At 45.1% G+C, this 16,501-nt stretch overlaps 1 protein-coding gene across 5 annotated transcripts in view; it reads right to left on the bottom strand.

Moving 5' to 3' along the window:
• Positions 1-14,553: 14,553 nt before the first annotated feature.
• Positions 14,554-16,501, bottom strand: part of Trank1 (tetratricopeptide repeat and ankyrin repeat containing 1) — an 84,315-nt gene continuing 82,367 nt past the window's right edge. For all 5 annotated transcript variants that reach the window (XM_015489519.2, XM_015489522.2, XM_015489521.2 and 2 more), the window contains one exon: positions 14,554-15,941. In XM_015489519.2, coding sequence (XP_015345005.1) covers positions 15,841-15,941 — 101 coding nt within the window. In that variant the 3' untranslated portion in view covers positions 14,554-15,840. The remainder of the gene's footprint in view (positions 15,942-16,501) is intronic.

Here is a 16,501-nt window from a genome sequence, read left to right as displayed (position 1 = left end):
AAGGAGGAGGAAGAGGAGGGGAGGAGGAGAGGAAGAAGAAATGGAGGATAAAGAACATACACTGACTGTAAATGGGTAAATAATGAGTGTAATACATTCCACCATTGTCATATATGTAAAAAATAAAGAAAAAAAAGAAAAGAACATATACCGGAGGATCTGCCACCATCATGGATGACACAGTAACTATCCAGACCAGAAAGTTCATGACCAACTACCTCAGAGGAAACAAATGGTCATTAATGTTCTTCACCCTGGGAAAGCAACAGTACCTATGACAGAAATTCGAGAAAAATTAGCCAGAATGTACAAGACCACAGCAGATGTCATCTTTGTGTTTGGATTCAGAACCCATTTTGGAGGTGGCAAGACAATTGGCTTTGGCATGATTTATGATTCCTTGGATTATGCAAAGAAAAATGAACCCATATAAATTAAAACCCTGGTTGAATCTTGACTACTTAACTGGTCTCCTTCTTGTACCCAGATCTTTGCATTTCTCAGGTAACTTTCGATGGCCTCTCCCTGTGGCTGGGTCCTGGTTCCCCACCCCTGGCATCTATCTGACTTGCTGACACAAAGAGGCATAAGGGATAGGGTATCGATTTTAACACCGGGTCTTAAGAGTTTCAGGAGGTTTTTGTTTTGTTTTGTTGATACTGGGGATTGAACCCAGAGGTGCTTAACCACTGAGCCACATCCCCAGCCCTATTTTATATTTTATTTAGAGACAGGGTCTCTCTGAGTTGCTCTGGGCCTCAGTAAATTGTTGAAGCTGCCTTTGAACTCACAATCCTCCTGCCTCAGCCTCCCAAACTGCTAGGATTATAGGTGTGCACCACCATGCCTGGCTACTTCAGCTTTTATTTTTCTTTTTAAACTTGTTTCAGCTTGCTTCTGTGCTTCTCCATGAGAAGGGCATGCCCAGACTAGCCCACATTTCCCAGGGAGGGTGAAGATACATGGAGCAGATCTATTCCGGGTAAGATGGCTTAATCAAGTTCAGTCTGGGGCCAACCCCCAGTTGACCCACAGACTTACATAAGCAAGACTAGTCAAGATCAGCCCAGCCCGGCCTTATGAACTGTGATCTCTAACATAGTGGATAATTGTGTTTTAGGTGATTGTTAAGGTAATTGGTTACCCAGAGCTTCTGGCCAATAGGAACAGAGTCAAGAAGGTGTTTTAAACAGATAACCTTGGTTGAAGTAGGTAGAGGCCAAAAGCAGATCAAGAAGGAAAGAATTTTGCAGTTTTGTTATTTACCGATCCCTAGGAGAACCTAGCACACCATGCAGGGTCGCTTGGGGAAGCACTAGGCAGAGGTGGTGACAGAACAGAGGGAGAAAAGGAGAGTGAGGGCTAATGCCTTTAGGGTGGTTTCTGTGGGGATGAATGGGCAAGGCAGGGTAAGCAGTAGATAAGGCTAGTTTGGCTACTTTGGGTAATTCTAGAATTAGCTAATTGGAATCATTTGTGAGGCAGAGGGGCTGTCCCTAATCATCAGGCATCATGTCCTGGAGGATTAGGGCAAGGGTACAATGGACCAGGTTTTGTGGCCTTGGGTATGAGAGCCTGATAGAGGAGGTGGTTGGGGATATGGACTTAGTTTAGTTTGCTGCTCAAGAAGGGAAACTGGTCAGCCCATAGCCAGGGCCTCAAAACTGGATCAGGAACACATTTAACAAAACTAAACACAGGGTCACAGTCCATGTAGTATTTTGAAATTTATCTTTAGGACATGTTCTAAATAGAAGCCAGAGACAAGGGACTTGGAGGGGGAAAATCAGAAGAAAAAAAAAGATGCATCAATAAACATTAATTATTAGGATTAAAAATCCATTGGGGGTGGGATGGGGTTGTGGCTCAGTAGTAGAGTGCTCATCTAGCATGCTTAAGGCACTGAGTTCGATCCTTAGCACCACATAAATGTAAAATAAAGATATGTGTCCACTTAAAAAAGAACTAAAAATACACATTAAAAAAATCCACTGGGGGTGCTGGAGTTGTGGCTCAATGGTAGATCACTCACCTAGCATGGACAGGGCGCTGGGTTTGATCCTCAGCACGACATAAAAATAAAAAAATAAGGATATTGAAAAAAAATCCATTGAGGGTATTTCAGCTACTATGGCTGCATAAAAAACTGCCCCAAAACATACTGGCTTAAAATAACATTTATCTTGTTTATGGCTCTGCAACTTGGGTTGAACTCAGTGAGAATAGTTTGTCTCTGCTCCTCTCGGCTTCATATGGGACAGCCTGAAAGCTTGGGGCTAGAATCATCTGAAGACTTGCTCACTGCTGTATCTGTGAGCTGTCTGGTTGAAGCTATCTGTGAGCTGAGATCTTCCCTGGGCCTTAGGGTAGAATACATACACATGGACTCTCCATGTGGCTCTTTGGGCTTCCTCACAATATGGTGGCTGAGTTTACCAAAAGAGAGAGCCAGGCAAAAAGCATATTGCTTTTTATGACCTAGCTTTGGAAATAATGCTGTCTTGTTTCTGCTATATTCTATTCCTTCTGTTAGAAACAAAGTTCTGCCCAGATTCAGGCAAGGGAATAGACTCTGTCACTCAATGAGAGGTGTCAAAATGCTAGTAGAGCATTTGGACTAAAAGTATTGGAAAATACAATCTGTTCCAAAATCTGGAGGAGCCCAGGAGAAATAGTTAGGTGGTGTTTCTGGGGTGTGAGAAGTGAAGAGTGGCACAATGAACTTGGCTATAAAGAGCCTGAGAGAGGAAGCAAGCAAATTATGCCCTGAATGTGGTGGAGACAGAACCGGAAGATGCTGGTAAGCAGCACAGAGATTTCATGGCCTGCCTGACAGAAGCATCTATGCTGGGTGCTGCTCAGGTGATAGTGGTAGGATAGGTCAAGGTTCAACTCCAGTTGCAGGAGTTGGTGGTCCTGGATGCTGCATCAGTCCCAGCTGGGGTGTCTGGACTCAGTCTTGGCCCTGCAAGAGATCAAATCTGAGAACTGTCATGAACATTGTGGGGGTAGCACCCCATCCCTCATCTTTGCATCATGCTAGTGAGGAGCAGGGCCATGAACCAAAGGGTGATGAGGAAAATGCACAGGCAGACTGCCTCACCTCTGAAAATTCAATTTCCAGATGTGCAAAGTGGACATTGCCTACAGATCAGGGTTACCAGGAAGACTAAGTACAGTGATACAGTGAGATACTTGGTTATCAAATACCAGTTAATAGGTGCTCCACGCAGAGGCTGTGATGGCTGTTTGGATGTTTCAGGAGCATTCGCAAAGGAAAAGGAAATAAGTGCCAATTCCTCAACCAGGAATAGATTGATTCCCAGGTGGCAACATTGTCTTGTGATATTAATTCCCAGAAGCATTTACAGGGAAGGGAACAGAGTTTGAAAAGGGAGATGATCTGCTTCTTGATTTGAGCCTGACGGAGCACAGAGCCTCCCACTCACAGCAGAGGACCTGCAGACTGGGTTTCCCAGAGAAACCAGCTTGCTCTTGCTCCAAGGGAGCTGCCTCTGTTTGAAGCTGAGACTGACACACAGCCCCAGTTTCTCTAGATTTGGGCTCTGAAAAAGGCCAGGATTCTAGTTCTTCACTGCCTCCACAGGCCTCACCTCTTTTTTTTTTTTTTTTTTTTTACTCTTGCCATGTTATCACCTCTCAGGAGCTCAGTTCAGGGTAGCCTAGCCCCTCCATGAGGGGCTCATGTGGCTGGGCAGAGCAGAGAAGCTGGTGGGCCAGGGAACTGAGAAGGCAGCACTCAAACATTATGACAGTCTCCCATGCACCCACTCAAGTGTACACTCTTGGCCCTAATTCTGTGAGAAGCTGTGAGCCAAAAATGTGTCTCATCTAGACAAGAAAATGTGTCTAGAATAGCAATTATCTGCACCCCCACACACATACCCCACCAGCCCCATCAAACTTTTGGACTAGATACCAGACGTGATGAGCAGCAGGGGCTCTACTTCTAGACCTCTCTTCTTTCTCCCTTGCCTTCTGCCCTTCAGGACCAGCTGTGAATTCACTTTGGAAGTCTGCAGAACTTCTCCAAGGATCGCATGAAGAAGTTTGTTGTTTGTTTTTTGTTTTTCTTTTTTCCCCAGCCCTTTCCATTTTGAGAAAGGGGCTCACTAAGTTGATGAGGCTAGCTTCAAACTTGTGAACCTCTTGTCTCAGTCTCCCAAATAGCTGGGATTACAATAGGTGAGTGACACTGTGCCTGGCTTTTGTTTTAATAGTCCCCTGGTTCTCCTTACTACCTCTAAAACCTGTGTCCAATGCATTTCAACAAACATTTGTCAAGGAGCTACTATGGGTCATCTCAATGCTTCATGGCCAGGACAGGCAACTAAGCTCTCTATCTAGACAGTACAGTGCAACAGAACTTGCTGGGACGATGGGAGTGTTCTGTGTTCCATGCCTATAGCATATAATACAGAAACTACTAGCCACATGTGGCTGCATGGCACTTAAAATGTGTCTAGGAAAACAGAGGAACTGAAATGTCCATTTTATTTCATTTCCATCATTTTACTTTTAATAAATAAATAGTGACCACCATGTTGGGTGGCATTGGCTAGATGGAGGTAGTCATGTGCACAAAGATCTCTATTTCACCTTCTGCTCAAAATTCCTGCAGTAGAGGCCTGGAGACCACACAGTAGGGGAGCAGAGCACCAGGGCCCACCTCAGAGAGATTAATTTATGCATGGAGATTAGAAAAGCCTTCTGCAGACAGTGGTCTAGGTAAAGAGTGTTAAAGGGGGAAAAGGTCTTCTACAGTGAATCTGAGTGGGAAAGGGACTTCCTAGCAGTCACTAGTATGGGCAATAGGATGCTCATGTTGGGAAGTGCAGTTAGGACAGGGAGATGCTGGAACATCGTCTGACGTGGAATATGAGGCAGGGCAAGTGGGCTGAAGACCCAGGCTCTGCACGAGGAGTGCTCTCTGTCTCTGAGGAGTGAAGTGGTAAAGTTGAGATGAGCTTTAAAACACAGACAGGCAGTCACGTCTAAGACCCAAAAGACAACTCAAGTTGTGCAGCCTGGGCGGTAAGTGTGGTGGTCCAGACAAGAGGAAATGCAGCCCTGGGTCAGTGTTGAGGTAAGCGTTGGGGGCAGGGTGGAAAGGGCAAACATGTCCTTGTTGTCATGCCCAGTGCCTCCCGCCCTATTCTGCACACCTGCCTACTACTCAACTAATTTTTAAAGAGATCAAGACACATGGTAACTGCCCCATAAAAAAAAAGGATGGATGAAATTGAGGCTTAGTGATGGGATAGAATTTAGCCATGGGGGTAAAACAGGAGTAGAGATTCATCTTCTCAGACTCTTGGGTGCCTACTAATGGTTGCACACACAAGCATGGAGGATGTGGAAGGAAATAGCCCAGTCCTGCTTTTGGGGAGTCCATGGTTTTATTGAGGGAGGCCACCAGGTTCTTCTGATTGAGAGGAGGATGACCCTTAATGAGAAATGAGGAATCAGAAGGAAAAGCCAACCCACGAGGAAAGCATGTGTGGGACATGCTGGGTTTTAGTGCACCAGTGTGGCATGAGGGTAAAAATCCATGGAAGAGGATTCCAATAGCAAGATATGATGGTGAAGTCCTGAGTACAGTTGAAAATCTGAGACACCCTCCACCACCAGAGTGGCAGAGATGTCAGGGAATAGAAAACCAAGAGGAAGGGAGACAACAGAGCTTAGTCCCTTTTGCTGGGCCAAAATTTTACATCCCTAGCTCTGGTCTCTGATTGAAAACTGGGATTCAAGGAAACCTATTCTTCCTCAAGTCTTGTTCAGAAAACCAATGTTTTTATGTGGGGTTATGGACTAAATTGGTCCCTGCCATATTCATAGATTGAAATCCTAACTCCATACCACAGAATGTGACTGCCTGGAGAGAGGGCCTATAAAGAGGTAATTAAGTTAAAATCAAATCATCAGGGTGGGACTTAATCCAATACAACTGGCGTCCTTATAAGAGGCAATCAGGACCTGGAGACACAGAGAGGGAGAACCATGAGAAGACACAAGGAGAAGAAGGATATCAACCAGCCAAGGAGAGACTCCCCATGAGAAATCAAACCTGTTAACACCTTGATCTGGATTTCAGAACTATAAGGAAATAAATCTCTATTGTTTAAGCCAGCCAGTCTGCAGTACTGTGGCAGCCCTGGCAAACCAATGCACCTGGTTATTGTTGGTGGGGTGACAGCTTTAGCAAAATGACCTCTAGGCTGCTTCCTCCTATACCAAACAGGCAGCCTCTCCATGTTGAGCAGAACACCCCCATCCACGACCCCACCCCCATCCACCTACTCCCGTCACTGCATGGAGAATAAAAGGATTTTTAGATCCTTTCAGACTGCAAGCTCCCACTTTATTTTTTAAAATATCTCCTGTAATAAGGCTGGACAAAATAGTATTTGTCCTCTTGGCAAAGTCCCCTTCTCAGATATATTTCCAGATTTTAGTTCACTTGGACTAATTTGCAAGTGGCCTTAATTCCACCTGGACACCCCCAGGCAGCCTGCACAGTCTTTTTTTTTTTCTTTGAGTAAAATGCAAAAAAGGAAGAGAAGAGATGAGAAATTCAACCACATGCACTCTCTTTCTCCGTGCCTCAGCCCTGCCACACACATGCACACACACATTTGTGCACATTTACCTGCGCATGTGAAAGGTTCCTGGCCTCTCCACAGCTGAGCCCTGGGGACCCAGATCATATTCTGCCTCCTCCAGCACAACTGGCATCTGACAACCCCACATCTCCAAAATCTACTTTTATTCTAAAAGAATTTCTGCTTCTTTAAAATTTTTACTTGGAAGCCCTTGATAAGAGAGAGACTAGAATTCTTCCAGAAAAGTGCCTCAGTCACAAGCCCAGGTCACTCTGGAAACCCTAGCCTGATTTGGGTTCTTAAAGCATTGAGCTCTGATGAGCTAGCAGAGTTGACGATCAAGGTCCACAACGTTGTGGTTGGTTCCCAGAACTCCTGTGTTTGGCAGTGCCCAGGACATAAAATCCCAGGACAACAGACTGCTTCTTCTGTCTTTTGTCCAGCTGTTCTGGTATTGCACAGCCCCATCTAGAGGGGATGAAGTCTTTTCCCCCAGCTCTGACCCAGAAGTCCTACATTGAAAAAGTCACCAACCTGATCTGCAGGTCTGTATCCTCCCTTGTGAAATCAGAAACATTCCATGAGAGGGATTTTTTTCTTCCTTGGAGGTGTCTGGGCTCTGTGTGGTCCCAAGGGTTCCTCTCCAGGGCTGGCAGGAGCAGTGGGAATGAATTCCCAGCACTGGGTTCACCAACTGGCCTCCACCTTGGAAAATGGGCTTGTGAGCAGCTCACCTGTGTCCACAGAAAATCACAGACACCTGCGAGGGGTGGGAATGGGGGACACCAAATTAACACCTGCAAGGTTAGCATCAAAATAACCAAAGGATCCAAGGAATTGGAAGCATGTGGATATCCACTTGAAGGAAATAAAGAAATTTATGGGATAAAAGATGGAAGAAAATGTTCATATCCTCAAGAAAACTTCCACCATATTTCTGTACAAAGTTACTACATGGGCTAATGCTGGAGTTGTCCTCCAGAGGGACAAAACTAGATAAGGTTCTTAGAGCCTCCGTCTCCACCTGTATGATGGCTATAATAATGGCAACTCTCTAGTGGGGCTGTTGTGAGTAGTCCCTGGGAAGTACCTGTATGAGCCAGTATGAAGGACTCATTCAAAAAATGGTAGCTGCTATTACAGACAGAATCCAGGGAAGGCCTAAACACTCCTAAAGTGAACCTTTATTTGGGCACATATAGGAATGTTTCTCTAACATTAATCAAAGTAGAATGTTGAGTACATACATTCAGTGGAATAGAGCCTTAAACAAGGAAGGACATTCTGATACATTCTACAGCATAGAAGAGACCTGAAGACACCATGCCAAGTGAAACAAGCCATTCACAAAACACAACTACTGTGTGATTCTACTTATATAAGGTAGGTAGCGTCGCCAAGTTCATAGAGACAGAAAGCAGAAGGTGATACTTCTGCCAGGGGATGAGTGGCGGAGGCAAGAAGGGAGAGTTGGTGTTCAGTGGGTAGAGTTTCAGTTCTGGAAGATGAAACAGAGTTCAGAAGTTCCAGAGGTTGGGTATCCAGCCACGCAAACGTACTTAACACTACTGAACACTACACATTAAAATGGCTAGGTTGGTAAATTTTAATAAATTTTTTAAAAAGGAAAAAGAATGTTGGATCCAAAGGTGAGTCCACCCTTAGTTTTAATAGCTTTTGTTAAGTGCCAGTGACACAGGCCATGTTCCATCTCCAGACTGTGGGAAAAACCTTTGCCAAGGCTCTGCAACATGGGTGCTGTAGATCTTTTCTCCGTCATGACTTGGTCACAGTAGATGGGGTTGAAAAGAGGACAGAAATGAACACACTCGATGTATAACATGAGTATTCCTCTGCTCACCTCATCCGGATACTCCAGAATGGCTGTAAAGTAAATTAGAGTGCAGCTGTCTTTGGGGTAGGTGTAGATCTCTGTGGATGCCTCCGGAAACTCCAGAGTTATTCTAGTTCTCTTCCCCCATCCCACTCCCTAACCTTAAAAATGATGACTCCTAAAATCACAGACTGGCCTACATATTTCCCTGAAACAGCTGTCCTGCAGAATCACTAAAATGTGGGTTAAAAATAGACTCAGTCTCTAAAAGGAGGTTGGGTCCTTGGGAACAAAGCCCTCTTAGAAATGTCCCCACCTCTGTAAAGGGCACACAAAAGCTGACCCAGCTTTGTTCCCAGAGCTCCTTGTTGCTTGTGACTATACTTCTTGGCCCTGGAAACAAATCCCTACATGAACTTTTTTAGAGTTTTTGGTCTATCTATGGAAGGAAGGTGGGAAGGGAGGGAGGTTAAGGTCATGAAATCAAGCCACAAGGCTGTGTTATTATTTCCATTTTATGAATTTCCAGATGGACTCAGAGACTTTAAGTAAGGAGTCTAGATTCACAGTCAGTATAAGAACCCTAATTTTAATCTGAGATGTCACTTCAAAATATTATGGCAATAGTACTCTGTTTACCTGTTGCAACCCAATGCCCCTAAAGGTCCTATCAGATAATCAGATCATGTCACAGTGAGAAGAATGAGACTTACATGTCTTAACAGAGAACAAAGACTTCTGAACAGGGACAGAAGGCTTCAGCACCAGTGATAGGCTTTCAAACAACAGCCTACCTAAAGTACGCCTGGTACCTTGCTGATGGCTTCTCCCCCTCCTTCCTGAGTGGGGAAACACAGTGGTGTGTGGGAGTGAGGATCAGCTGTCTGAGGCAGACCTGGTTTCTCTGCTGCAGTAAGGAATTAAAGTCTACCAGGTTAAACAGAGAGTTTTGCAATGAACTCTTCTCTGTACTGTTTGGGGGGTTGGTGAGTGACTTCTCATGATGGCTCCTCATGCCGCCTACCTGGCCTTTTGTTTTTCAGTGAGAATCTCTGGAGCAGATTTACCGACAAGGTCAGATAAAGCCATTTCAGTTGCCTAGGAGAGAGATTTATGACAGAAAGGAGAGCAGCTACCTGATGCATTGATTTATCCATCCTCTGAGAGAAGGACCTCAGGGACACAGATTTGTGACAATTACATGGTATTGATTCTGGAACACATTTAAATCATCCCAGACCCAGAATGAGTTTTGACACCAGATAACCCTGCTGGGGAAGGCCAAGGGAGTACTTATTTTATTTTGGTGTGTGTGTGTGTGTGTGTGTGTGTGTGTGTGAGAGAGAGAGAGAGAAAGAGAGAGAGAGAGAGAGAGAGAGAGAGAAAGACAGAGAGATTAGACTCTGAGGTTTTAATGGTTTTGTAGCTAGAGAATCAAAGAATACTAGATTCCTGTCCTGCAAGGACCCTGAAGGAAATGATGCATGAGGAGAAATGAACAAAAAGAGTGGTACAGCACTGTGCTGTTAGCTAACTATTATCACCTGAACCAGCAAAAAGAATACATATCCAAAGCCCTCAGCCCTCAGCCTCTTTCCTCTAAAGTCTTGTGTCTGAGGAGTCTAAGGGTGACTACTGGGGGAAGAGAGTGTGCAGACATATTGGAACGAGTTTTGACACGTGGCTGCCATGTCCACACATGCAAGGGAGGCCTTTCATGGCGTGGATTAAGCAAGGATGGGAAGAGAAGGGACGGGGCAGAAGTCCCCATTCATAATCTTATCCCCACCCTACAAATTTTAGAGATAGGTCTTCCTTATGTGACAGCCAACCATGTTGGTTGCCGGTGCCCCGCAGGGAACCAGACCCCAGGAGTGATAAGAACTCATAACATTAACTCACTCTGCCTACAGGTTGCCCTGGAAACCAAGTCATGACTGCTGGTTGCCAAGATGACAAAAACTTGGTGCTAAGGGTGGATTCTAGGATCCCCTCAGGGTCCTAGGGTCCTAGGTATTATCGTACTAGGATCCCCACCAAGCTAGCGAAAAAGGTGGATGAAGCCCTTTCCTTGCAATGACAGACTATAATGCAGGGGCTCCAATAAGGAGTGCTGCTCTGCCACCCACCTGCTCCCCAGACCCAGGCTCACCTCTCACTTTGTGGCTATATAAATAAGTATGTTTTGGAGAATTCTTGTAAGATTCAGAAATCATGGCTGCAATAGGCCTAACAGTACACAATAGTCCCTCATTTTGGTTATGTATTGCTGTATAACAGTGATTTGAAACAGTTATCATTTATTAATTCTGATAATTTTAGGGGTCAGAAATTTGGGGAGATCTCAACTAGTGGTGGTTTTGTTCAATTGGGCATCAGCGAGGGATACTACTCAACCACATTCAGCTAGTATCTGAGCCTAAAACAAGAGGGCTTCACTCGCGTGAGTGGTGCCTTGGACTCTTCCCCCCTGGCTTCTACACATGGTCTCTCCAATGCTAGGGTTTGTCACAGCATGGTAGTCAAATCCTTCCATGCCAGCTGGATTACCCCCAAATTTACTAGGTCTGCTTAAAGGCAAGACCTGGAATGGTCACAGTGTTACTTCTGCTGTTGTCTGTTGGCTAAAGCTGGTCAGAGGGGAGGGAGGCAGACTCTACTTCTATTGGTCATGACACACACATCTGCCTTATCTTTGCATTGAGGGGGCCTAAAATTATGGCTACTTTCCTGAAAAGGAAAAAGGGAAATACAGGGAGAGCAGACACAAATGTAGAACCAAGTAGGGAGTTGAGGGCACTGGGGGAACTTCAAAGACAGTCATTCTCCATTCCTTCCCATCCCAGTAGAGCCTGCTCTATTGACACTAGAGAAAGTGATAGCTGGTCACCAGTGGGAGAGCTTGGTGACAGTTGTGACCTATGAGCATTAATATTCCCTCTTTCCACACTATCCCAGAGCAGGTGTAACATCAGTTGTCAGTTACCCAGAGTTCTGTGAGCAGTGGTCTTGCTGGCCAGGGTGCCCAGCGAACTTAGGGCTCATTTTGAACTATGTGTTTCCACTCACAGTAACTGAGGCAGGCTGGCTAGGAAAAGGTGATCACAGTATGTTGAGCCATGGGTTTGGGGATAGAGATGCAAAGCATGAGATTCGTGATATGAACCGTAATACTGAGGGTAGTGAAGGGTGAGGGCACAGAAGAGAGAAAAGCCGGCAGCTTCAGGAGCAGTGCTGGACTGGGCTACCTACTAGGAATGCATTTTGGCATCTTCTTGGTCCTCTTTTGAGGGGTCAGAGTCCAGGCTGCTCCTGGTGGGCAGCAGTAAGACAGACTTGTTGCAGGGCGTTCCATTTTCCTACAGAAAAACACTATTGTCAAAAGACAAGGGGGAAGCCGGGTGCGGTGGTACATGCCTGTAATCCCAGCAGCTCAGGAGGCTGAGACAGGAGAATCACAAGTTCAAAGCCAGCCTTAGCAAAAGTGAGGCACTAAGCAATTTAGTGAGACTCTGTCTCTAAATAAAATACAAAAAAGGGTGGGGGCTGTGTCTCAGTGGCCAAGTGCCCATGAGTTCAATCTCTGGTATCAAAAAAAAAAAAAAAAAGACAAGGGAGAGGTTGAAAGGAATAAGCTACTTCTAAATACCCAAGGGGTGGCATGCTCTGTGCACTGATATTTGGTGGAAGTGAAGGGCCCCGAGAAAGAATTGCTGGCATGTGCTCTTGACCTCAGCACCCAAGTCCATAGTGGAAAGAGTGCTGGCTGGCATCAGAAAAACCCTGGTCTAGGTCCCAGCCCTCCCCAAATGGGCTCTGTAACCTAGGACAAGTCACACCATCTCAGCCTCCACCAGTTTTCCTACCGGTGATAAGGTAAGGCACTATCAGAATGCAGATGCTGTTTCTCCTTCATTGGTGTTCATCCTTCCTTCAGCCATTGGAAGACTGGACTATGGTCCTGAGAACAAGTGTTCTTGAGCCAGAATGCTCAGACCCAAGCATGTGTGTGTTGATGGGAGAAGGGGAGAGAACAGCCACCAGAGGCATAAGTAAGGCTTCCCCTGTCCCCAGCTGAACTCAAGGATCCAAATAGCATTAAGAATGGCTACCACTTAATGCAAGGAAGTGGAACCAATGTCTAAGACCAGTAGGAAGATGGCTTTTAGAATAAACTGTCCCTAAACACTCACTTCCTTGACTGAGGAGAGAGTTGTCACATATGCACTTAGCTAACCACTAGAAACAGAAGCAACCATAAGGCAACATGGGATGACATGATAAAGCCTCAACTTAAGGAAATCCCCCATACAGAAGATGGTTCAACCGAGAAGCCTTTAAAAGGCTTGCCCACAAGGTGAGCCCTTGGCTGGCATTAGGAACTTGTATTTCGAGAAGGTTACCATTCCTATAACTGGTAAGAGTGCCTAAACTGTTTACACAGAAAGGTAGTTTCTGCTGAACACGTTTTCCTTCTGAGGCTGGCACTTTGACACGTGCTAGGCAGAAGCTGCCTACATGATTAGCCCCCAGTAAAATCCCTGAGTGCTCAGTTACTAATAAGCTTCCTTACTGGCAATGTTTCACGTGTGCTCCCACAATTCATTGGTGGAAATATGCTAATCATGTTCCATGTGGCTATGGATGGATACTCAGAAGCTTGTACTTAGTATCTGGACTTTGCCTTTGTGCCCTTTGCCTTTACTGACTGTGCCTGGCATGCTTTACAAACCACAATCATGACTACTACATATTGAGTTCTACAAGCCCTCCCTAGTGAAGTTCAGAACCCAGGATCAGTCTTTATGATCCCTGAGATACACCCCCATTCTGAACTTCTAGCAAAGCCCCACTACCAGACTGAGCTCCAGAACTCAGGTCATTCATGGATATTTCTGATTCTTTCACTGAACTCCATTCTCCCCTCCCAACCTCCACATCCATGCTCTGACCTTTATGAGTTTAGACAGATTGTAGGGGGAGGCTCTCTCAGGCAGCTCTACTGAACAGTGCCAATAAAGAAGGCACCAGATCATTTGCTCCTGTGCTGAGCCTTTCATTTTGAAGAATGGGATTGGGGCCAGGGGTGTAGCTCAGTGGTAGAGCACTTGCCTAGCATGTGTGAGGCACTGGATTTAATTCTCAGCACCACATAGAAATAAAAACAAAATAAAGGTATTGTGTCCATCTACAACTAAAAATTTTTTTTTTTTTTTTAAAAATAGAATAGTATTGAATACTTGCTAAGGCTCAAGTGTCCTGCTCACTCCACACAAGTGAACACTGACATCACAACACCAAGACTGAGGGTAATCAGACCCATGGCAATGGCTCAGGAAACCACTCTGGCAGGAAGGAATTCTAGACCAATTTCTCTAAGGGGGAAACTAAAGCTCTGCTGGGTTATATAAGTATTGCTACCACCTCTATTCAAGGCACATTTCTATCACCACAGTATTTTCATACACACACGTCTCCCTCCCACCCACCACATTAGATCATGAGGCCCCAAGGGTGGTGCTGTACTCAGGGTTGAACAGATCTGACCTTCTCCAAGTCACATGGCTCATAAGTAATAGGAAACAGTCTCCTAGCTCCAAGGGAATGTCCTGGTGTAGCAGTGACAAAGCTCCTTACTTTCCAAACCCCACATGCTTGAAGAGCACCCAGACTGGAAAGAATATGCACAAGGAGGGCCCACAAGAACATTCCAACCACCTGTGTGTCCCTTCACTGAGCTGTGTTTCTCTAATGCTGGATTTCTTAATTTCAGCAGGCACAGAAACCTTCTGCTCTGGCCAGCATCAATCAGCTGACCATAAGGAACCATCTTCAAAATTTAGCCCTTTTCTCTTAGTAAAGATTAGAAATAAACAACAGGACAGTTGTGAGTAAGAGAAATGATTTAACTTTATAAAAATGTGATAATACAGCAATATTTGATTTCTTTCCTTTTCTTTTTCTGGCAAGTAAAGTTTATAAAAACACCTGGAATAAAAATTAGAAACATAACCTAATAAAATTAGAAACAAACATTTCAAGGAAACAAGTCATTAAAAGACATAGAAAGACAAGGAAGGGACAACATTGAGCAGCTAAAGCAGCAGCTACATGGGGAAGTTGGTTCGGCTATGAGGACAGAACAATCAAAGACCAACATGAACCTGACCTTTCATACCAGGCTGGGATGAGTGGGCTAAGGATGGGCAGTAACCATCAGAGAGGCATGAAGGCTTCCCAAGGACCAGATCGATGGTGCTGGCTCAGGGGGCGTAGGGGGACATTGGCCTCCTGCAAACAGCCCACATGCAAGCTCCTCTTACAGGGCCTCTCAGCCACATGGCAGTGATGCACAGCCAAATCTTGAAGAATTGGCACTGTAGAGCTGGCTTCCTCCTCTGCCCACTTGTTTCTAACCTGCAGTTCTACAGGTCACTATCCCACAGTCGTGAACTCAGTGGGTAGAAACATATCAATATGTCAACCTAAACTTGGGAGGCAAACATGCCAGGGAGAAACCAAGAAATCTGGACACCTAGTGCTACATACAAAATACTTTTTGTAATGTCTGCACCATAGCCAAAGTGGAATTAGGACCACCTTGGAGAGGCAGGCCAGGAACGCCAGGCAACATTCCCCTAGAGGGAAAGGGCGTCCCAAGGATGCTGGGTGAGTTCTTGACTACATTCTGAGGTAGTCTAATCATGACTTGCACAGGTAGCTGAGAATGGTCACAAAAGATGGAGGGAGGGAGGGCAGAAAAGTTGCCATATAGAGAAAAGACTAACATTATATAACGGAAGGAACTACGCTACAAGTGGGCTCAGAGATAAGGAGGATGCGACCTAGGCTCGGGGTGGCTGGCAGTAGGGCCCACATGGACCCTGGGCACACACAGCTTTTATACTACTCACTGCTGCAGCAGTGTGGCAGGAAATGAGGGAATCCACAGAGGGATTTCCTGGCCCCAAGCAGTGGCAACTCTGAGATGAGGGGTGTCCATCTTAAATGACTAACCCCCTTCTACTGACTCTTACCATGAAGGGATTGAACCAGAGAGCCTGGGAGCTTTAGGGCAAGGAGTCCCAATGTTCCCTTCAACAGGACTCCTCTAACCTGAACATGTCTAGCGGGAGTAATACTGTTAGACCTTAACTTGGAAAACACTTACAAGGTACCTGCAGGTGAGGGAGCAATCAGACCCTAAGCCACCACTGAAAGAGAAATAACAACAAGCAAAGGTGGTGTTAGACACCCCCCATACTCTATTTTTTTTAATGCTAATTTACAGTCTTATTCTCTTCTGCCCTCCAGCATTCAGAATTCTAAGACAGGATGGAATGTTCTGAAAGTTTAGGAGGCAGCAGCTGTGTTTAGATGTTAGTATTTTCTCTGCTTTCCACATTTTCGCGAACGTCTTCTAGGACGGAGTTCACCAAAGTCTTCAACTTCATTTTCATAATCATCTTCCTGAACAATACCTAAAAGGAACAAGAAAAAAAAACATGAAACAGAGACAAGGCAAAGGTTGATTTTTCCCTTATTCCACTGTAAAACATAACATCCTAGTAAAACCTAATATTTCTGTAATCATTTTATATTAAAGAAATGAAGCTTTCTATTAGGGTGCCGCCAAAGTGAATTTTCCTTTGAGTACTGATATTGCTTCCCAAGAAGTGACAAAGTAAACACCCTTCTCCAGAATAAATTCTTTTTAGCTGGTTCCTCTGGCCTTTCTAGAAGCCATTTAAGTGGCAAATCAAGCAAACTCAACCATACTCTTGAGTTGGTATACTAATTACCTTCCTTTTGAAACAATCACAAAATTATAGTACCCAGAAGGAACTATATGGTAAAGGGTGGGGGTTTTTGTTTGTTTTTAGTTTTAATTGGCAGAGATATTTGTGCCAAGTCCCTTCAAGTTTTCCCCAGTGCTGGGGTCTGGATTTCCCAGTAGCATCTGGAAGGGCATTCAAAGCTGATGAAATCCTCAGAGCAAAAGGAAGTGTGGTCCAGCTGGGAAGGGGCAGTAATTGGAATG

Source organism: Marmota marmota, unplaced genomic scaffold (genome assembly GCF_001458135.2).
Source record: "Marmota marmota marmota unplaced genomic scaffold, marMar, whole genome shotgun sequence".
Classification (NCBI taxonomy): domain Eukaryota; kingdom Metazoa; phylum Chordata; class Mammalia; order Rodentia; family Sciuridae; genus Marmota; species Marmota marmota.
The sequence above is the reverse complement of the archived record's forward strand: the minus strand, read 5'-3'. Positions and strand labels throughout refer to the sequence as shown.